General features: G+C 37.4%; 1 protein-coding gene across 6 annotated transcripts in view; it reads left to right on the top strand.

Annotated features, from left to right (window-relative positions):
- PPP2R2C (protein phosphatase 2 regulatory subunit Bgamma) overlaps positions 1-22,820 on the top strand; it is a 188,638-nt gene that overhangs the window by 142,179 nt on the left and 23,639 nt on the right. For all 6 annotated transcript variants that reach the window (XM_035547184.2, XM_035547190.2, XM_035547185.2 and 3 more), the window contains one exon: positions 16,347-16,511. In XM_035547184.2, the coding sequence (XP_035403077.1) occupies positions 16,347-16,511 (165 nt within the window). The remainder of the gene's footprint in view (positions 1-16,346; positions 16,512-22,820) is intronic.

Here is a 22,820-nt window from a genome sequence, read left to right as displayed (position 1 = left end):
TGCCTTGTAAAATTGCAGGGGCATGCTTTCTACTAGGTTTTGAAATCTGTCCAATAAAGAAAATTCATTTCTGTCCTACAGAAAACCCAGTTACATAAAACTCTCCTGGAAGTAGATTAGCTTCTGGTAAAAGCATCAGGCATGCAAGTTGCAATTAGGACTAGACATATTAAGATGAAAAAATTCTGCCAAGCAAACAGTTTAAATTATAAATGAATGTTGCTGGGCTTGGTGCCTTCTGCTACACAGCTAGGAGGACAGGCAGGAGAAGGCTCAGGCAGTTTTAAAAATGCTTGCTTCACACCTTTTTATTAGATGTAAAATGGAAATGAAACATCTTGATTTTTCCACTCCAGGCTTGATTCCTTGAAGTACATGTTTACATGTAAAACACTAAGTAGGAAATATTTTGGTCCAAAGTGGCGTTTGTTAATAAGGGATCTGGCAGGGATATGTATTTGTCTTTCTACTTTCCCTCAGAGACAGCACTGCTCCATATAATGAACTGCAATCTGTTTACCCAAGAGGCTGGTTGTGACAATGACACAACAAATACAGTGGTGGAGTTTCTGGACATTCAGCTCATGTTTGAACATCTTTGCAAATTACATGGGAAAGGCTGGAGAAACACTGTCAGATTAGCAGTGATATTCTAGTTGTTGTTTTTTCAAGTAAAATAGTTTGTCTTGTAGATTTTTTGAGAACAGTTGGGTTATAACCATTATTCTAGCAGTTTTACATATCACTAAGAATTATTTATTTCTTTGAAAACAAAAAGACAAAGCAATGCAGATCTTAAGTTAATTCTCTTGCTGGCCCCCTTGGAAAATATTGTAGTTCAGCTTTGCAAAATTTGACCAGAATATATGCTTTAGGTAAAGCCTTAGGCAAATCAAATGCAATTAGTTTTTTTCTGGTTTGCTTTTTTATTAGCATGAACACTATTTGGGGGGGAAAAGCAGACAAGTGAATTTTGTGCTATGGCTGTGTAAATTTTCATGAGCAATATGCAAGACTTCTGTACGTTACTTCCCACTTGCAAGCAGATTTGCTCAGTATTGTTTGGGCAGGAGGAGGCAATGGAGAAGAGGAGGTGAGGGGAAAAGAAGGGGGAAGGTCAGCTGGCAAATAATTACGCATATGAGGCTTTTCTTCACTGAAAGGTTTTATGTGTTTGGTTGTGTTATGGAGAGCAGGTCTCACAGTCCTTAATTATAGATGATACTCTTCAGTGGAAAAGAAGTGAGGGAAATGTTGCTGTATTTGTTAATGTTCTGTCTGAAATGGTGTAGCAGTGTTGCCCATAGCTTAAACCTTTAGATAAGTCATCTTGGGTGTAGTGAATGAGAAAACAAGACAGCTGGAAGCATACTGATAAGGCTTACTTCGCATCAGCAGCAATCTTTGGACTATCTAGCTGCACTAAATATTCTTTATGAGAATGTATTTGGATCACTCATAGAACTGTGTAGCTCATAGCACTTGAACTCCCTTCATTTCCTGGTAGCACACTATTTCACTCTGGAGGCTGTCATGGCATTGCTATGGAAACAACATCACCGTTTCCAGCATGTACTCATCTTGAGACTCATCTTGACTAAAATACTCATTTCTCAGTCAGATCAATATAGTCCAGTGTTATCCCGTTTTAATAAAAAAATTCCTTCTTCTGTGTCCCAAAAGGGTTAAGCTAATTAGCAAATCACCATAGGGCCTTCTTATAGTCTAATATATTCCAGCATTTGAAGCATATCGTGGATAGTCAGATCGTTAGGCACTGTATCTTGGGGAAGTTAATTTACTTACAAAGCAAACAACAACAATAAAAGCAAAGAAATAGTAAAACCAAAACATCACAGTACATAGATGGAGACCAAGTTTGTGGCAGCCCCTTGTGCACCTGAATAACACGGGGCTTTTAACATCATGTTCTGGGGGCTGCCAACAGGCTGGGGAAGATATCTAGTCTTACAAAATTCCTGTTACCTGCCTCGGTGCTATGCATTTGACTGCTAAGCTGAAAACAAATATGCAGTATTCTCTTGGTGTTCATGGAGCTGGAAGACGGCAGGTTTATGCCATTGAGTGAGATAAGGTTGCTTCTATAAAAATTCCTCAGACGCGATGACTGTACACAAGCTGTATTCACAATGCATTTTCCATGCTCTCAAAAAATTGCCTTCACTGCATGAGAACCTGCTCGTTCCCCCACCCCAGCTCGGTTTTCCTCAAGCGTACACTTTCTGTTTGGAGAGTTTGCAGACACTATTTCTCTTCTTTTGAGAGAAATGTATAATATATTTTAGCACTTCCTATTCTATCAAGAAAGTTTCTGCCACCTGCATCATGTGATTAAAAGGTACATACTGTACCAGGAAGCCATATTCTAGCAGAGTGGCTACCAGCAAACTTTGAGTAGCTTTTCCTCAAACTGGTGGTGTTCTTGTATTTTTTACTTCCCAGAGTCCCCCCTTCTCCCACATGCATTTTCTCTGTCTCTCTCCTTTAAAGGCAAAATGAAGATGTCTGCAAAGCTAAAATCACATCTGTAAGTCAGAAGTAGGGGATTGCAGAAGGGATTGCTGTATGGACAAACTATCTGTACAGTTTGGCAAGTTCTTTTAGAGTGTAGCTGTTGAGGAATGGTTGCTTTGCTCTCCTAATTAAAACACTCCTATATGAATAACTAAGGGGAAAAAAAGCTATTTTCAACAAGCTGCTTAGATTCTGGATTGATGTAATGTATTCTTTAATCTCTCTTTTTCAGTGGGGTAATACTGGCCTTGTAAAAATAAGAGCTGACAGTAGGAAGGGATTCTGTCAGGGATTGTAGTGATAGGACAAGGGGTAATGGTTTTAAACTAAAAGAGGGTAGATTTAGGTTAGATATAAGGAGGAAATTGTTTACTGTGAAGGTACTGAGGCACTGGAACAGGTTGCCCAGAGAAGCTGTTGATCCCTGGAAGTATTCCCTGACCCTGGCCAGATCCCTGGCCCTGGAAGAGGCCAGGCTGGATGGGGCTTTGAGGAACCTGGGCTGGTGGGAGGTATCCCTGCCCATGGCAGGGGGGTTGGAACTGGATGGTCTTTAAGGTCTCTTCCAACCCAATCCATTCTATGATAAGTGATTTTGAAATTACTTCTACAACTTTAGATACAAAATCACCCACTAATTTGAGGATTGTGTACGCAGAGGTAATTTAGTATTTAGTTTTTCCATCATGTCATTAATAGATCAGGAGCAGGTACTGTAGTTCTTATCCCTAATGCTGAATCTTTCTAACTGTGTTAGCAAAGAACCACAGATGGTGACAAATTATAGGTCATATACTGTCACTGACTGAATCTCAAGGCTCAGAAATAGGAACAAGCTCCAGCATGAACCATGTAAAGTGCTGCTGATGGGACCTTACGAAAGTGCTGTCCTGTATACATGCAATGGTGCTTAACGGTTCTTAAGAGAATTCTTGAAAAATAACCCATAAGTTCTGGAAAGAGTCTTCTCATTTAATTATATGCAATTCAGATTGCCTTTTTCAGATGCCTGGAAAAGAGAGGATAAACTTCTGTTTTGTAGTGAGGCATGAGGTGTCTTTCCTGTCTGAGTAGAGTTTCCATGCCTTTTCCATATTGATCATTCAAAGCTTAACAAATATATCAAGTTTATAAATGATTGCCTGAAGTTGGGCTCTTCAACAATATTTTAGGGCTTTTTCAACGAGTATTATGGACCTGGAAAAGCAAGCATGGCTATACTCTTTGATGTGATTGCAGTAGCTATTGAGGAGGAAAGAAGGATGCTTTGCCACTGTCAAGGTGAAGTGTATGTATGTTATTTCTTGTCTAAAGGTCTGACCCACACACATTCTGATATTCTTCTTCTCTTTTCCTCTTGGTGAGCTTATTCAGAAATATACCCTTGGCTGCATGAAAGTAAAAATATTTTTGTTTTCTGTAGCTGTTGGGAGAGGGACTTCTGCATTGTGCTGAGAAGTTCATGAATAATGTTACCCAAAATAAACCCCATTGGAGATCAAGACACAGATTTGTAGTCAGGTGGGTTGGAATAGCCTGAATTTACAACTATCAAAAGTTTATGCATCGTCCCAGGAGATACAAGAGCTAGGAAGGGGACAATCTCTGTTAGACAAGGTAAGAGTTAAAGTAACTTTAATCAGCGTTCTGGAGAAAAAAAAAAAGCTGTGTCCTCTCTTCCTTTTTTTTCATGGGTCAATCAGCATTTACTTTATATGTTTGAGGCCTAATTTAATGTTGCAAAATGTGATGATTTTGATGAAGTCCAATAATCATTTTGTTTAAGCTGAAATATGAACTACATACCAAAAATTACTGATGTGTACAAGCAAAGCTAGATAGAGTTCCAATATCAAAATTATGTATGCACCATAAAAAGACTTAATACAGATTAAATTGGAGAAATAACTTAGAATAAAACCCTATCATCATTTTAATGGAGCTGTTAAGCAATATTACTAGATATCAATGATCAAATAAAGCCTGTTTTTCTTTAAACTGTTTTATATTCTGTAGGGGTCCACACTAATTAGATATGTAATAATAGATAAATAATAATTAAGAAGAATAGAAAAAGAGGAAAGAATTCTCTGACTGCTAGACTGGGGACCACACTGACTCCATGGGTATGTAATTAAACAATGCGTCTGGCACCTGTTCTTCATAACCACTGTAGTGAAATACAGCATAAAATGACGAAATTTAAGCTTTCAACAAAATATCTCATATGACTACTAAAATGAGGATTTTTTGAAACGTGGTAGCTGGGGAAATCCTTGATGTGTGTTTTTGCTGCCTGTTAGGAATAATACAGTAGGGATTATTTTATTTAAATCTCACGAGTGTTTTTAGTGTCAGTTGAAGACTAAAATTAATGAAAAGACTAAAATTAATTAAAAATTAAGTATGTATAACTGTAAATTGCTATCTTCTCTGAACCATATAGAATCCTGATAGTAACAGGGCCTTTCATAAACTCTCACCAAATTCATCTGTAAGAAAAATGCTGTGTCACTAGTGTAAAGTGCCAGGAGGAAACTGTATTTCTAGAATTACTGAAAGGATTTTGTCTTATAGCCACTGACATAGATATAGCTTCTACAATACTGTTATTCAGAAGAATACAGGCATTGAGTTGGTTGAGGTAAAACTATGCCCGACAGAAGGACACAGCATTATTTTTGACATGATCATCGTGTACTGTAGAATATCATAATTGATTACAGTTTTTAAGCTTTTCAGAGCCAAAACGGTCCTGTGTGCAAATTGTGGACTTTATCTATAACTAACTGATGTGATTCAACTAACAGATATTAATTCTAACCAGTAAGGCTGTGTGAATAGTGACTCTAAGAACCTTAAGGGTGATTCGTTTTCAAGAAATACAGTGAAGTCTCCTCATCTTTTAGGGGACTCTGATACCAGATTCTGGGAGCTATGAAAATGATGAATAAATTTGCAAAAGTGGTCTTTGAAACTTTTGTTTGATTTTGTTTCTTGCCCAAGGATACCTTATGATCCTTGTGGGAAACCACTGCATTTTAACTATTCTCATCATCTTAAGTTGACTCATATCTCAAGAATTTGACTATCAGCCAGTCAAACAGAATTGGATGAAAAATCACATCTGATAGCTAAAGGTGAGAGGTCAGAGCTAGTTAAACAGTATTTTAGCATCGAATCACTGTCTGAGACCATTCTGCCAGACTGCTGAAATGTTCATTGTAGTGAAAGCAAACAATACATGGCTGGAGGATCAGATATCAGTGTCTTCAGGGCATGGGATTGAACTATGAAAATATTCCCTATCTAGCTGTCCTCCAAAAATACATAAATCGAAAGAGTTGAGCCTGGCTGTGAAAAACTAATTATAGCTGAGGCCTTTGCATTCTTGGCAAAGATGAGTCTTTTCCTTTTTCTGGAATTGTTTTTAAAGAAGTTAATTTAAAGTGATTTGAGCATAGCTATAGCCTTGGGATAATTACTGCACTGCAGATTTATTGTTTAATAAAAATATTAATTTGTTAATCAGAATACCTAATTTTCTTACTTATCACTCCTATCCACACACAATTTGAATGAATAAGAATGTGATTCAGTTATTCTTTTAATGGATTTCTCCTTTATCTGGGCCTCCATCTTCTCTAATGCAGTTGTCCCCAAATAGAGATGCATACCCCTTACGTAGTTGCTGCAGAGGTAAGGAAAAATATAGCCAGAGGCATTAAAATACTCTTGGTTTTTAGAACCATACAGTGAATTGAAAAAAAAAGAAAGAAAGAAAGAAAATTGTCTGGAGTTGCAGCAGATGATAAAGCATAGCGTGAAATCCTGAGCCCATAAAAGCCATGTCAAAACCCTTTAATAGTACTCTAAAGAACAGCACTAGGATTTCACTGTGTTCGTGTCTTTGTAGAGTGAGCGAGGTGACACAACTATAAAAGACACTTAGAATTTTACAATAGGTACAAAGATGTCTTTTCATAGATCTCCACAGAGTTAATTGCTTTCCAGTCTACTTGGGACTGTTCTGCTTGTAGCAAACAAATAACCATTTTGTACCAGAAATGCCATTTAAAATCTCATGATCTCAAACTTTCTCAAGTTTGTTACTGTTGGAGAGAGAAACAGCACTTAGAAGAGCTGAAATTGATGTTAACATCATCAGACAGATTTTTTTCACCCTAGCAGTTTATGCCATGAGTTTTTTCAGGTTTTATCTGGAATCTGAGATCCTTCAGCAGAGAGGGACTTAGAAACCATAGTAAGAGTATTAAATTGCAGCTAAAGGGTCTCATCACAGAAATGATACTCAGCGAAGTAGCACTCACATTTACCATAACATGATTGCAGTCAATGAAGTTATTCCTGTGGAAGTGGGTAACAAGATTCAGTCCAAGATTTATTGTCCTACTAATTTTATTTCTTCAGTTGATGAGTTTTAATCAGTATGGTGTCAATGTGGAAGATTTTAAATTGCATGCTTCTGTTTCCCTTTGGATTAATGTCTCATTGAAGCATTTTAAAAATGAACCATTCTGTATTGTCACAGGTGCAGGCAGTGTGTCCAACCTGAAAAACACGTATTATGAATTTATTGAAAGTTAGAGAGGAAAAAAAACATTTACACAGTTCCAGGTACAATTATGTGAAAAGATAATGTATAAATAATTCAATCAGCTCTGCCAGAGGGGAGAATTCTCTTAAATGGGTCTAAATATTCTCATTCCCTTATGAGTTTGGACTTGAAATTAACCTTGCAAAGCACAGTCTTTTGTGGAGTATTAATATAAAGAAGAAAATGTAACTTGCTGTGTTCATCAGCTAAAATCTTTTAACTTGAAAAGCATTCCATAGAAGAATGGAGATATAATAAAAATGCCCATGCAGTCATCTCAGGTATTGAAAGCCACGTAGTCTGTACCTCAGTGCTCTGTCTGAGTCTTTAAAACCCGAGATTCTGAAAGGTTTTTTTTTGCTATTGAGGTAGCCAGGGTACTTCTTATTAATGTAGACATTTCAATTTTTCATCTGCTATCATAATACACCCTGGGAAGGATTGCACTGAAGTAGTGCCATTGCATATGAAATTACAATACTTTCCATTTAGGGAGTTCACTTTTAGGGCCTTTGGAATGAAAATGCTCTTGTAAATAAAAATCATGTTAATTTAAGCAAAGTGACAGGACCAGAGTTAAGGATATGTCTGTTGTGACTGTTTTCATACTGAATAGAGTTATGTGGCTTGTCTGGGATCAATGTTCTGAAAAGAGATCAAGCAAACAGACGGCTGTGAATATCGAACTCCTTTGCCTCAGAGAGTAACCTGGATGTTTCAAACTTCCAGAATCCATATTTCTCTGCAGTGCCTAGAGACAAAGCTGATGGGCATTTTTGTAAATCTTTTCACATAGATTAAGCAACTAGCTAATACTCCTGCCAAAAGGTTTTAATAGGTGTCATATAATTTAATAGAGATGATTTTGAAAACTTTCACTCTGGAGATTCTCATGAGAACCGAATCTGTTCCTCATTTTCATTTTCACATTGCTGATTTTCAAGGATTTCTTGGCAGCGCAAAGATGCTTGAATGCAGAAGTGCCTGTATAAATGCTAAATTGAAGCCTTTATTACTATTTTTAAAGTAACTTTTTCAGAAACATCTAGATATTTTAAAGATAGTTTTATTTGGCTACTTCTACAACAAACATGCAGGGAGGGAGAGAGCATTATGCTCTAAAAGACATTTCTAGGTAGCTAGATTCTGCAAAAGAATTAGTCCTTTGAGTTCAAATATAAATTCATTTAAAATATGGAATTATTTTACTATAATATGGTACAAATACTGCTGCACTGAGGATTTCCACAAGGTATGTGGAAGAATAAATTGCATATAGGAAAGGAAGTATCCCCACCAAAATTCTCTGAAGAGTCTATACCCTCCAGCTGGAAATTCTGCACCTGCCTCTTAATAGGCAGGTCTTCCTATGCTGCATGAGATTCTAATAAGTATCAAGAAATACATTTCTTGATGGTATTGTCTGTTAGTGCATAGACTATTCTTAAAAAAAAAAAATAGAGAGAGAGAGAGAAAGGAAAAAAAGAAGACATTTTATTTCTGGTTTCCCATAAGTTCTGTGGGAGGCAATCCCTGGCAACTTCAAAGATGCAGTTCAGTGAGTTATATATGTTGTATTTCTCTGTACTCTTTGAGAGACTGCATTCAGCAAACCAAGTAGGTCCCTCTCAGTTCTTTTCTAAATATCTCATTGATACCTAAATATCTCATGACTGGTATCTGCTGTGTTTCAAATGTAATGTTAAGCATTCCACAACAGTTTCAGACAAATCATAATTAATTAACATGCAAATATATCAACTAAATGACTTTGAGACCTTTCAGTGATTGAGTACTGTACGCTGGAAACTGCAGATGTGCCTTTAAAAAGACCATTCTTCTTCTGTTGACTCATCCACTTGATTTTGCTCTCAGCTGCCTGTATATACAAAAAATAATTTCTTTACTCTTGAAAATTTGAAAGTGCGTGTGGTTGCAGCTAAAACAGATGTGACTGTGTCTACAGAAGAAAATGCGTGTGTTCTGCTGTAAAATGCAAGCTGAAAATTCAATTTTTAATTACATTAAAAAATTCCAGTGGCTACTTGTAAATTCATTATTCTTTAAGTAAGTTAGTGGTTGCAATGTGTATGAACAGGCCTATGTATGAGAAAGTTTGCATGTCATTTGTGGCATTGCAGTTCCAAAAGACAAATGTGATGCTAACAGAAAAACCTCTCAAAAAACTTTGTCACGTCATGCCTCAGTCTCTTATCTAGAGAGCACTGACCCTGATACTGACTCTCCTCTGCTTTGAACTTAACAAATGGAAAATGTTTCCTTTCACTACTTTTAATTTCTTACTGAATATCTCCAATTCTGAATTAAATATGAGACTAAGCCCAGGAAAGGCACCTTTGGTTCAGAGGTTTGGGATAATGTATTTAAGGTCCGTCGCTGGTTCCCTGTTTAGGCTCGGATGAATCTTGTTACTCCCTTAGTCTTGAGGGGCTCTGGTTCCTGTTAGCTGCTGGTGGAACCAATGAAATCTTGCTTTCTAAACATGTTTAAAGGGTCTGAATATTCACCTCTCTGCTCTTCTTGGGTTTTTAAGTTTTATGGTGTTAGAAAACATAAGTAGAGAACTAAATTGGACATGAATCTGGCTGCAGCTGTAGTTATTAGCTTGTGAGGAAACATGGGCCACCTTTTGCACCAACAGTGTTGCCCTCAGTACGTGTGATGCCACTGCCCAAGGAGCACCACTGCAGCACATGACCCTCATATTATCTATGTCATATAAATGCTTATTATTATCAGTAAGGCAGAGGATGTGCTGAATATATCAGCCTATCTCTGGGTAAGCTAGATCTCAACATTACCTTAGTTTTTATATCACTTGTTTACCTAATTGTATTACTTGTTTAACTGTCTGCCTAATTCTCCTTCATGACTAGTCCTAGCTGAGTAGCTGAAAACTTCATTGCTGCTGCAGCCTCTTGGCTATTACCGTGGCTTTTCTTCTGCCACTAACATCTCTTTTTCATCTAATTTAGGCTGTAATCTTTGAGTTATAAGAAACCTCAGAAGTTCAAAGAACTTTGTTAACATTACTTAGTCTCTGTATGCACTTTGTACTTGCTCTTTATATTATGAGCAATCCTTTTGCTTTGTGTTTGCCCAGCACCTAACATAATTGATCATGAGTTGGCTTTCCACACAGGGCTAAAAGGCCTGTAGCAGTTTTACTATTTCTCTATCTCATAATCCTGATGAGGAAAAATGCAGAAAAAAGCAGCCAGAACCCTTTGTACTATCATAATGGCACCATCTAAATGCCTTTGATGGAAACATTTTCTTGCCAATCCACATCAGCAAATTCCCACCAGTGTGGGACTGTTGCCAGATTTCCCAACTCCAGTACAATATCTTGAAGAATCAGTGTTGTAAAGACCATGGAAGTAAAAATGGAATTGGGCTGACATTTTACTACTAAGTCATTTTCAAGTATGGATCAATACCTTGCATTAGCAGATATTAGGTACAAGACAGCTTGAAGGAGCACTCTTATGCAGCAGTTTCTTTTCTTGTGGTTCAGAAGAGTCAAATGGTACAGACAATGTAATTGCAACTCTCTGGGCTTTTAATAAAGCCCATATAGCACATGCTTTTAGTAAAGCAGTGGAAGAATGCTGCATGATAAAAAGCATTGACATTGTGGCTATTAGGAGTACTTGGAGTATAAATACCAGGTCATCTCTCTGCCTAAGGTAAGAGACTGGAATTGGATGAAAAGGCCAAATTCATTAACCTATTGATAATCCATTCCAGAGACCGTTGACTCTTCGACAACAGGTCTGAGAGTTAGAGATTCAAAAGCTGCACTCTATCCAGTGGTGTCCATACAGCCGTGACATGCCTATAGTGGAATTGTCCTTCAACAGTGAAAACATAAACAATGTCTTTAAGAAATAAAAAGAAAAGAGCAAGGAGGTAACTATGTAAAAGTTAGGGCTTGCTTCTTTCTTTCATAGTAAGTTGATGTAATCACATCATGGTGTTAGCAAGCATACTGAGGCCTGATTCTGTGCCTGCTGCTCAGAAATATACAACCTCTAAGAAAACTGTGGGCATTTGGAACTAATTCTCTCAGTTGACGCATGGTATAGGAATGATATAACCACCATGTAGGAAGTGTAAAACTGGTAGAGCTTGATTTGTAAGCATCACAGTTCCCTCCTTATAAAGAAAATGGTGTGCACTAAATGCCTAACAGAGGAAATCACTCAGAGAAATGCTTATATTAAAACAGTGTAGAGCCTCAGCAGGACCACAGCAATCAATTACCCTAAAGTGAAGCCCTGGCAGCTTCCATGAATTGCTATTGATTTCGACTCCTAGTCAGTGAATCTTTCTAGGTCTAGGCTAGAATGTAGGTGTGAGATGCAGACAAAATTAGGAGCTGGAAAAACCTCCTGTGAAAAACACAGGGAATGCCAGGTTTGGGAAGATGTGTTATGGTGAATTTTATTTTTTGGAAAAGTGTGCAAATTTCAAAATACCAAGTCCCACTCAGGGGTAAAAATGAAGTGTCAAAACAGCATATATTGAAATAAGAAAGATGAGGACATTTTTTTTCTTATAAAGTTATTATGGAAAATTCTGTCTGGCTTTCTAAATAAAGCCTCTGCCCTGCATTGCAGTTGAATAAAGGGGGTTCAGTTAAATTATTTTCTGTAGCCTGAATCCAAGTATACCAATGATTTCCTTCCTGTAATGAACCCGCAGGCCTTGCAAAAATGATTCCAAAATAATGATGTAAGATTCAGTCCTTTATGTGCTATAACTTCTGAATTGCAAGTTTGGCTTCTACAAAATTCAGTTTCTAATAGTATTCCTTCATGGTTTCTAGAAGATAAAGCAGCTGTTTGTTTATGCATACTGTTCACTTCAAAGGGAATTTAATCTGTTTTGAGGAAACTGCTATGTACACATTATCATACAAGGAAACTCATTCTGGAACTTTTTTTGCTCAGCAGGAACCTTATGTATTTTCCACAGTCTTGTTATGCACGTTTTGGCATGAACATAAAGCAGGCGTGCTCATTTATATTCTAGCTGATCAAATGGAGAAGGCTGAACAATGTACATTTTGGATCAAGGTGAGGGCCATCTTTGTGACCTGCCCTAAAAGAAAATTTATGGATGGACGTCTTACAGAAGGGAATATTTTTGGTAGACCAGTGGCCCAAAGGCAGTGGAACAAATCATCTTCCTCTTATTATTCTCATTTTAATATCAGCTGCACAACAGCAGACTAAACACTGGACTAGAACTAAACAAAAAATATAACTGAAGTCTGCATTCAGTTTGCATCCCTCTTACTGGGTGCTCTCGCAGATTGCTAATCATGACTTTCCTTATGCTCTTTCCTACTTCCTCTTGCAGTGTTTTGCTTCCCTTCCTCTCCTCCCTCAGATCTTTCCCTATAGCCTCATTCCCCCTCTCAGTCAGGTCCTGTCCTGCCTGGTAGTTCTGCCGTGGTCTGCCTCCGCTGTTGAGTGGTGTTGGTAGAGGCGACCTAGTCAGCCTTAGCCAAAGCTCAAGATTATGTTACCTGAGATTTGTTGCCTTTAATATAATTAATTCCTGGTCTTGTAGCTCTACTAACCCAACTGTAAGAACATTGTTTCTCACTGTTGTGTGACCTTCCATTTCCATTTTGCTGTGAAGAGCATCTGCTGGCCTCTTCCTAGCTTTATCCCATTTCACTGAGCCAGGAAACGGTGGGGAGTCATGGTGTGTAAGATGGCAAACAGCTTGGTTAGGAGGAACTGAGACCTCTTTTATTTTTTTGAGCAACAAGATAGTTTCTTTTCCTTGTTTTAATGTTAATGACTTAAAAGTCTGCCAATGCACCCTCAGTAGCTGCCAAGGCACCAGTTCAGCCTTCCCTCAGTGCAAGTATGTACCAGGGATGGAAATGCCTCCTTGTCATGTATGTGCGGGAGTGAAAACAGCATGAAGACCTTTCTCATTTTCTTAGGGAAATTCCTACCCTGTTCAGGCATAGGAACACCATTATATTTTATTTTTTTTAGGACAACAGAATTATATCCCTGTGTACTGCCACCAGTGGACTGTTAAGTGTTTTGGTCTCTTAGAAAGCTTTGATCCTAGTTTTTTTTCCGCAGCCTGGAAATGGACCGCATGATGTGGTACAACAGGACTCAGAAGTGACTGTGGTACTTCAGATGTAAGTCAACTGGGGAGAAGGACTGTGACCAAGTCAAGACATCCCTCCACAAGATACAATTGCTAGGAAACCATTAGCATAGGAAGTGGCTCTACAGCTCTGTGCCTGCTAAAGGGAATATTTTTCCCTTTAGCAATGGAATTTTCATTTGATCAGTTTTTGCCAAATTCCCTCTTCATTGAGCTCTTTGATTTCAGCAAATGGCCTGTTTCTGAAGTATGCTCTCTGGTCCAATTTTTAAAATACTTTTCTGCCATATGACATTGTGCTTAAAAAGGGGGAAAAAAGACACAAAGGGAAGATGGAAAAATAGAAATGCAAAGTGTCTCATGGGAGATGCTTGCCCTTACCATGTCATGCTAGTTTAAATACAGTTCCCACACATCACATGTCAAGCTGTACTTGATTGTTTTCAAATAGATGGCAAAAAATCATGAGAGGAGGAAAAAGTTCTTTTGTGTGACAAGTTCTTCATTTGATACATTGGGTTCTGTAGCTGTCAAAGCAAAGTCTGTTTTTGCATCTATTATTACAAATGTATCTGGAGTAAGTCTCTTCCCCAACTCTCTATTCCTCTGATTGTTTTCTTTGATATAAGTGTTACTGTTTTATTTTTTTCTAAATCTAATGAAACAATGAGTTTTCTGTGGTGCATTTGCTGTATGATCCTCACTAGGCAATGAGGTTCTTTCTCAGTGGAGATTTAGCTCACATCTGGAAATGCAGTCTGTTTCAAGTATTTTATGCTTTTCTGGCAGGAGAATGGAATACTTAATTTCATTATTCAGCATAGGGTTATTCATTTCATGCAATGAAGGGAAATTCATCAATATTGTCTTCAGCATCCAGAAAAATGATACTTACCATGACTGTTTCACATACTCTATTTATATTTTATATCTTTCTCATCACTCAGCAGTTATTCATCTCTCTGCTGAGAGGTGAAATTCTTGTATTGAGTTACTATAATTTCTCTGAACTCCTGAAAGCAATTCAATCACTGAAAGCAATTGCTTTTACTTAAATATATTTCTTGAGACAGATTCAACAAATACCAATAACTGAATAAAGGTTATTTTTTCCTGTTAATTTTCAAGAATATTTAGTGATGCTTTATAAGAGAAGCTAAATCAATGTAGCTACATTTTAATATTCATTGCACTAATATTAATCATGATAGATTCTTGGAGATGGACGCAAAAGTGATAGTGCAAGTAAGTGGGAATGCAGTTGAAGTGAAACATTAATTAATTCCCAGCTGTTATTAAATGTCACAAGGTATTCATAGTTTTGCTGATATTTTCCTTTTCAAAGCACTTGGTGTAAAAACAAACAAACAAACAAACAAGCAAACAAAATCAGTGTGATGTATTTGTCTATGCAAAATCAAGGTAATTGTCTATGAATCTTTTGTATTGTTATGTTTAATTTCACTGTAATGCCTCTAAATCTGCATGTTTGAGAAAGATCAAAGTATAGAGCATAACGTTGGTGATAGACTGTACCCTGTTCCCACAGAAATCAATTAAAGGTCTTCCATTGGGTAGTGGGAACAGCGGGAGCAGAAACCAGCTTAGTATCATGATACGTGGTTTCTCTCGCCATCAGTAAAACAGCTTTTCTCATTTATCTTATCCTCTGAGATGTTTAAATTTTGAATGTCAGCTGATTCAAATTTTATGTTTGGGGAATCCAGGCACTGAGATGATTTGTGTTTAGGGCACTGAAGTGGGACTCGGTAGATCTGGGTTTGTTCTGCCATGCATTTCCCATGTGGTCTTATGCAAATAATTTTTTGCCTCTCTGTGCCTCATCAGAAAAATAGGGTAATGTTACTCTTTGTGTTCGAAGGATTTGTTAACATTTGGATGGCTTATCTACAGTGGATTGCTGAGGGCCATATGAAAATGTACAATCTTATTTAAATATACTGCTTTACATATACATCCTTCTTTCATTTTATTGCCTCTACACCTGCTGCTTTCTTACAGCTGCCTCATGGGACTCTTTCATTCTTTTTTTTTATCAGCAATCTTCCACAGGCTGGCTTTCTCCTCCAAATACATGCTTGCTAGGTTCTCCCTGGGTTTTAAGCTCACCAAAGCAGGTAACATGTATGTGTGGATATGTATGCGTTGGAGAGGTCTTATGCGAGTTGTACTTCAGGTGGAAAATATTTGGTGATCCACCTGACAGGTCTGTGCTTCGAAGACTGCATCTTCAATGTATTCTTGTTCCAGATTATGTCCATTTAAATGATTCATATGTACACTTCTCAGTCACGAAAATTCATATTGATGTCAGTAGTGAGCATCTTTTACATGAAAAAAGAAGAAGGCCATTTCAGATACTTCTTTTGCAAGTGTTCAAAGCTGAGTAGCAAAATCAATACTGTGCACAATCTTATGTTGCAGTTAAATTTTTATTTTTTAAGAAAGTATATTATACTAGTAGATAATCACCCAAAAGTATTTGCGTTAAGTGCTTGTTTTTGTCCACATCTGCCTTTGCAAAAATGTATGTTTGTTTGAGACTTCTAACTTAAGTCACACATATATTTAGCTTAAGTTGCGTGATTGTAAAATGCAGTGCATCTTTACTAGAGTGAGCAGCTCAGAGCTATACATTGTTCCCTATCAATAAGTATTATCTGGGCTAGAGCAGTAAGGTCAATAGCAAATACAGGAGATTTAGCTACCTACTCTCTATTAGTTTAATGAAAGTGAGAATTCCAAATCTGAAATACTGAAATAGTATTTCTTGGATGTCCTTGTGTACACGGTATAGGCAAATGTTGACCCACTAATGACATCTGCTCTAAAACTGTTGTTGAATAGGGGTTCTTCAAGTTTCATCTAGATGGGGCAAACAGATCTTCATCTAAGAGTATTACATTTATGGTCGCTTTTTAGATAGCCATGAATCCTTCAACAAGGCGATAAGAGTCATAGTTAGCCTGCAGACAACTCCATTTTCCTTAATGAAACTTCCATTCAGACATTGTAGATATAAAGCCAGCCAACATGGAGGACCTAACAGAAGTGATTACAGCCTCGGAGTTTCATCCCCATCACTGCAATCTCTTTGTCTACAGCAGCAGCAAAGGCTCCCTGAGACTCTGCGACATGCGGGCATCAGCACTCTGTGACAAACATTCCAAGCGTAAGTCCTTCCTTATATTTACCTCCAGGTGTCATTGAAGTCTCCTTGTTTGTGAACAGCTTGGAGATGTATGAATACCCCAATGTGTTAGCTTCTTAATTGCAGGCACAGTTGAAAAGAAAACAGCAAAAAAATGGAGAAAAATGTTCTCATCCATACAAGTATTATCTATGAGGTTGATTAGTGTTGTGTCTGTGACTGGTCACCCTTTTGATTCTTATTGAAGGCATTATTGAAGAATCCACAACTGTTTAGCAAAAGACAGATGATTCCTAACAAATGAATTATTTGGGAGAGGGGCGTATTTAAGTAGGTGACCCTACTGGTTTGAATACACAGCTACTGTTCTAAATTCTGCACCAAGAAAATTCTGTCATTCAAACTCTCTATTTTCTGGATTCAAAAATGTTGGACCAGATGACCTCCAGAGGTCTTTTCCATCCTCAAGACTTCTGTGATTCTGTGATACTTTATCAATAATGTGTTTGTATAGATACAGAGAAAATAATTAATGCAATAAGTAATATTGAGCAACTCCAAACAAACAAACAAACAAAAAAACACCCACCGTATTGTGTTGTCATAGAAGATGTCATCTGCCCTAATGTGATTTTATATATCCTGTATGACTGAGACAGAGCCACCAGTTCATGACAGTTTGTATTTGAAGGCTGTGTAAGAACAAGGAAGTACAATGTGAGGCTGTCTTTGTTCTCAAAGTAAGGGATGAAGGAAAATGTGTATTTGTAACATCTTGCTATCAGCTCTTTGTAGCTCTTTGACAGAATATAGATTATCGCACCAGTACTGTGGCAAGCCCAGGCATTTTGCCTTCTGCAAACAATCTGTTTATTCCTGCTCTCCTAAGAGTGAAAAACAGCAGACAACGACATTGTGTCATGTGGCTGTTTCCTATGAGGAGCTAAGAACCTAATGAGCTCTGGTGGCTCTGCTTTAGCCACCTTCAGGACTGGGGCTTCTAGGACACTTCCATCTCACAGAAGTGGGTCTTTGGTGTCTTTGGAAATGTGCAATCACTGGGAAGGAAATTCAGGAGAAATTCAAGCACTTTAGAGGTTTTTTTGTACCAATCAGTTCCTGCCTGAACCTTTTGAGGCAGGTGGGTCTTACTAGTAGGAGAGGGGAAAGAAAATGTTTAAAGATTTAAGTGTGACATACATGTTGCACAAAAGCTATTTTTTTAACTGAAGCAGATGTATTAAAGAGTTTATGATTAGACCTTTTGGCTGCAAGGAGAATTGCATACGCTCAGAACCTCTTAGGATGAGATCTCCAATTATAGAAAATAAGCTTTCAGGACAATTTCCTAAGCAGACAAGTGTTTTATGTTTGTTAGATCTATCCCCTTATACTTGTAGGGGGAATTCAATACCATGAAGTGAAATGCAAGCACAATGTGATCTGGTGCATTGTTGTGAGTTATCCTTTTCCACTTAATTGTCTTCTTCCTTAGTACATTCATTTCTTCCTGCTAATAGGGCCTACTTGCCCCTGTACCTCAGCGCCAAATGCCAATCAACCTATTAAAACAACAATACAGTAACCGTGGATGAAGGAAGGCATTTTATCCCAGAAGGGAGCGTGAGGTCTAATGGTCATTGATTAAACCCTATTTTCCAGATCTATGAGTTAGAAAATAGCCATTTAATGTAGCATTGCTGCACTGAACTCAAGTCAAGCTCATTGAGAAGCCGAGTGCGTAGAGCATGTACAGTACAAAATTGAGAAGCTAATGGTAGAGCTTCCAAAGCGTTACAAGGAGTAGGCTCATGTACTGCTGATTGGAGTGGTTTCAGTATAGCTCTCAGTGGCATGCAAAACTAATTATGTAAAGTCTGTAGCAACCTAAAAGGATATATATTTAGAAATGAGCAATCTGGGAAATCAAATATTTGCACGATCATCTCTCTAGTCCCTTCTCAGTGCATCTGGATCCTCTTTACCATTGCTTTCTGCATGGGCACATGCATGATCAGTACCCTACTCTCCTAGCTCAGCTTGTCTTCACACCTTTCCTCATGACTGATGTGACTTTTCAAATAAAAGAGGTACAACTAGAGTCACTATAAACCCTCACGTTCTGCAGTGGAACCCTGCTTTCTTCACTCTGTCTCATATCATGGTGATCTGTACTTCAGATGCTGCTCTGAGACTGCAATAGATACTTGTATTTTATGGAAAAAAGGTTCAATGTAAAACTTATTAAAAGTACCTGGATGCTGAGCATATATTGTGAACTTCTGGTTTTACTCTTTTTGCAGGCCCTTTGTTATCCAGATCTCTGTGGTCTGGCTAAAAACTGTTGCAGCTTTTGGAGGAAGGGCCCTTCCATTTCTACAAGTCTAGAGTGTGCCATGAATAATTACTGTGTTATACTGTATAAATAAATCACATGCTTAATATCTGTAGTGTAAGTCACGGACCCAGGATGTTAATAAATTATAGTGTTCTTGAAGATTTCTGGTTTGCTAAATTCAGTGGTGAAATCTCCCTGTTCTGCATTAGTGACAGCAACATTACAAGGTTTCCCTTATTAATCTTTCATGGCTCTGACATGGAAGAGACAAGAGACTTCCTTCGTATCTGCTTATCCTTGGTGCCTACGCTGAGATTTATTAACAAGCTGCCAATTTGTATGATGAGTTTTAATGGGGGACCTCTGTCCCTTAGAAAAACTGTCTCAAACCACCAAATCCATCCATAAGGCACTGAAAGAGTATCAGGTCAGTAGCTGAGTTTTAAATGGTCATTGAGATACCGATAAGGTGTGATAGAATGTGTTGTTTTTCTAATAGACTACCTGGAACTGCTTCGTATAACACCTCTTTAATAGATCATGCAATTCTGGGTGAGCAATCAGAAGCAAAATATATGTGGCCATTACAAATGGATATCCAGGAAAGCCCAATCTGTAACTGTAGGAGAGATACGTACATAATACTGCTCCATGTTATTATCAGACTTGGCAAGTAGTGGGAGATAATTCCATCAAAATATTCTGGAGAGGAAGAGAAAAAAGATGCATGTCCTTGCTTATTTGGAATATTAGAGGGATGGGAATAAGGAAGAAAGTGTTCTTGCAATCCACAGGGTTATAGGTAAAGATTTAAAATAGTTACGGAAGTCAGACTCCAGCAGCAAGAAATAGGGAATTATTTAAATATTATAGGAAAATATTAATATTTAAATTAATATTAAAATTTTAATCTAAATAACATGGAATAATAAGGTTGCCTTTGAGGTATAATTCAGGCAATGTGTGGCAGTGCAATGCAGAAAGAAAGTATACCGGGACTCTCTGAGAGTAGCAAAACAAGGGAAGCTAACAGCTAAAAAAGTATCACTGTTAGAGCAGTTAGCTAGAAGCATCCAAGAAACAGAGGAACTACCCACTCTGTCCCTAATTTGAGGAATTCAGCTAACACGGAAGACAAGCTAAGGACTTGCAGTAAGTTTTGGTGCAGTAAGACTTTCCTGACTGAAGCAATTTAAAGCACAACTGACTAACAAAAAATTTCTAATTTGGTTTTGATCGTGCATGGAGATAATATCATTCTTCCAAACAACTTGTAGACTAGATAGGTAAATACTGCTGTTTCAGCAAATCATCTAATAAAGCAGCCAGTGAAAGAAAACTGAGCTTAAGCATGTGAAGTCAAAAAGGAATGAAAAGCTTTTTCAGAAGTTCATCAGAATTACTAAACTCAGAATTAAGTGGAAAATGGAAATTTTATATTTATGCAACATGCAAATTTAAGTCACTCAAGTATAACTCTTATTGATATTCTGTCTAATAGCCTTAATATCTTAGTTATTGCATACTGCAGGAGTTGTAATCTACTTAAATGTCATATGTTGCTTTAAACTTCTTTTAGTATTCATTTCTTAATATATCTTTGCAGACTAAAGAGAAAAAAAAACACTATTTCTAATTATCCATTACCCATGTGCAAAATTTACAACAAAATATTTCAAGGAAGAAGGAGCTGCATTTTCATGTTTATTCTTTTGTGTGCCATGGTGGTCTTTAAAATACAAACTTTGGGACTGTCCTTCACGTTATTTTGCGCAGAGAAGCACTTAGAGATGACAGACAATCCTAACAGTCTCTAGACTCCTCCTGAAAGGTGCAAAGCATTTGAGCTTGTGCCTTCCCCAGTTCCATAGCATGGATAATCAATATCTATAACATATAGACTGGTCTTCAGAGCAATGCAGGGTGAATCTGAGGTTTGGTTTGGGACCCGGATATGTGGTGGAACCCTCTCCTTTCAATGAGAGCCCTTTACCACATTTTTAAATGAAATTCAGGCATGAAAGAAATGTCAGCCCCTCCACTAGGATAAATACCACTATTCTGTCGGTCTGCCCTTTAACTGAATTTGGCTATCTTTTTTTTTTTTTTTTGAGTTTATTTTTGATTTTAAACTTAAGAATTCAGAACTGTGGAAGCAACCAAAGCAGAAATCAAAGAAAATATGCTTGAATGTGTTGAATTTTAAAAGTTACATGAATGATATTTACTAACCTTTTAAGGGAGATTGCAATTACAGAGACAAGACAGCTTTCAGACCTCTGAGTGAATATGGATTATCTTTCATTTGCAACAGAGAACAACCAGATGCACAAAAAAAGCCTGTGACAGAGCATCCCTGCTGGATTTGCTAATTAATATTGACCTTTCCAAATGAATGATGCTTATTGTATGACTGGAAGAGAGACAACTTGTTTTTCTTTTATGTGAGCTTTACATTGGAAATTTGCTTTTTATTTCTGCATCTGGTTTCATGTCAAGTTATCTGAGAGAGAGACAGCCAGCATTCTCCCTTTGTGCATTGAGAAGCCACTGTCAAAGTAATGTCCACTTCAGGCAAAATCTGCAATGTTTCATGTGACAGGAGTGGAACTTATCTGAGCTTCCCTAATGATTTGACTGCATGCTTTAATAAGAGTTTATTCTCCTTATCCTAATTCTGGATTTATTTTTTAAGGATGCACTATGAAGGCATATATTCATTGCTGGTTTTATATCCACAATGAAAAAATGTGCCTGTATCCTGATAACTTTGTAATTATGACTGTCATAAAGATCTATTATTCCAATTTCACACATACTAAACTAGATCCTGGATGGGATCCTTCTTTGTACAGGAATCTCATTGAAATTTGGTGGAATATTGACTTTAGCATGAGCTCCAGAGTTTCCATTCGGCTCAGTTTATGTTAATGTATAATAAAGACATTCATAACACGGCTAATGAAAATTAGAAAATGCTTCTACAGAAATACGATTATGTCTATGTAGCAGACATAATATTGTTGTGCAAGATATGTTAAAATTAAATCAGAGTAAGAAAAAGACTGATTTATGTACTTCTACCTATCAAATATTAAGAAGAAAGAGAAAAGCCTGAAGCAATGGTAAATGATTTATGATTGAAGAGGTGTTTCATTAACCCCTCTCCCCCAACCACACACAGATAAAACAAATAATTGCTGTAAGATTGCTTTAATTATTCAGACTATTAAAATTCCTTTCTTGTTTGCTTAATTTTTTTTTAATAGCAACAAATACTGCTTTTCAATGTCTCTTGAAACCAACATTATTCTTTCAAGATCCTGTTTCACTGGGGAAACAAAACATTTATTGCTAACCTTATGTATCAAGATTGGAAAGACTTATGCATGAATTTGGCTGTACAGGAGTAGTTTCATGTCCCATTACCTTCCATGGCATTGCTCACAATGCGTGGCATTAAACATGCACATAAGTCTTTGTGAGACTGAGGTTTAAAGAAGCTTGATCCTCCAGATTAGCCTCGCATTTTTTCACTTCCTTGCTCTCTTTAGCACCATTTCTCTTTATTAACAAACTCACTGGCAAAGTTACATTAATAGAAGCAGCTCCATAGTGAAGCTCCCACCCACTGATCCTTAGCTATTGATCTGGCTTTGCCCTTCAGCACTAATGCACTGTCCCTTGTGGTTTGTGACAAGCTGCAGCGACTCACCACAGATGGTAAAACAGATTCTTAAATATTGATTTCGGGCTCTGCTTTTAAAAGTCAGACTCTCTAGAGGTATTGATGAGAAGCCCAGTTTTAATAAGGGGTCATTGGATAAAGGAATGCTTTGTGGTAGGTGGAATTTTGGCCTTGAAGTGTAGGAATAGCTTCCAAAACTTACCCTTACTCAGAGAAGGAAAATGACATGTAAGAGAAGAGGTGCTCTCCGAATTTCATGAAAAGACATAGAAAATTGGAGTAATAAAAAAGAAATCACTTTTTC

This window comes from Cygnus atratus, chromosome 4 (assembly GCF_013377495.2).
Source record: "Cygnus atratus isolate AKBS03 ecotype Queensland, Australia chromosome 4, CAtr_DNAZoo_HiC_assembly, whole genome shotgun sequence".
Classification (NCBI taxonomy): domain Eukaryota; kingdom Metazoa; phylum Chordata; class Aves; order Anseriformes; family Anatidae; genus Cygnus; species Cygnus atratus.
This window is presented reverse-complemented; position numbering and strand designations above follow the sequence as displayed.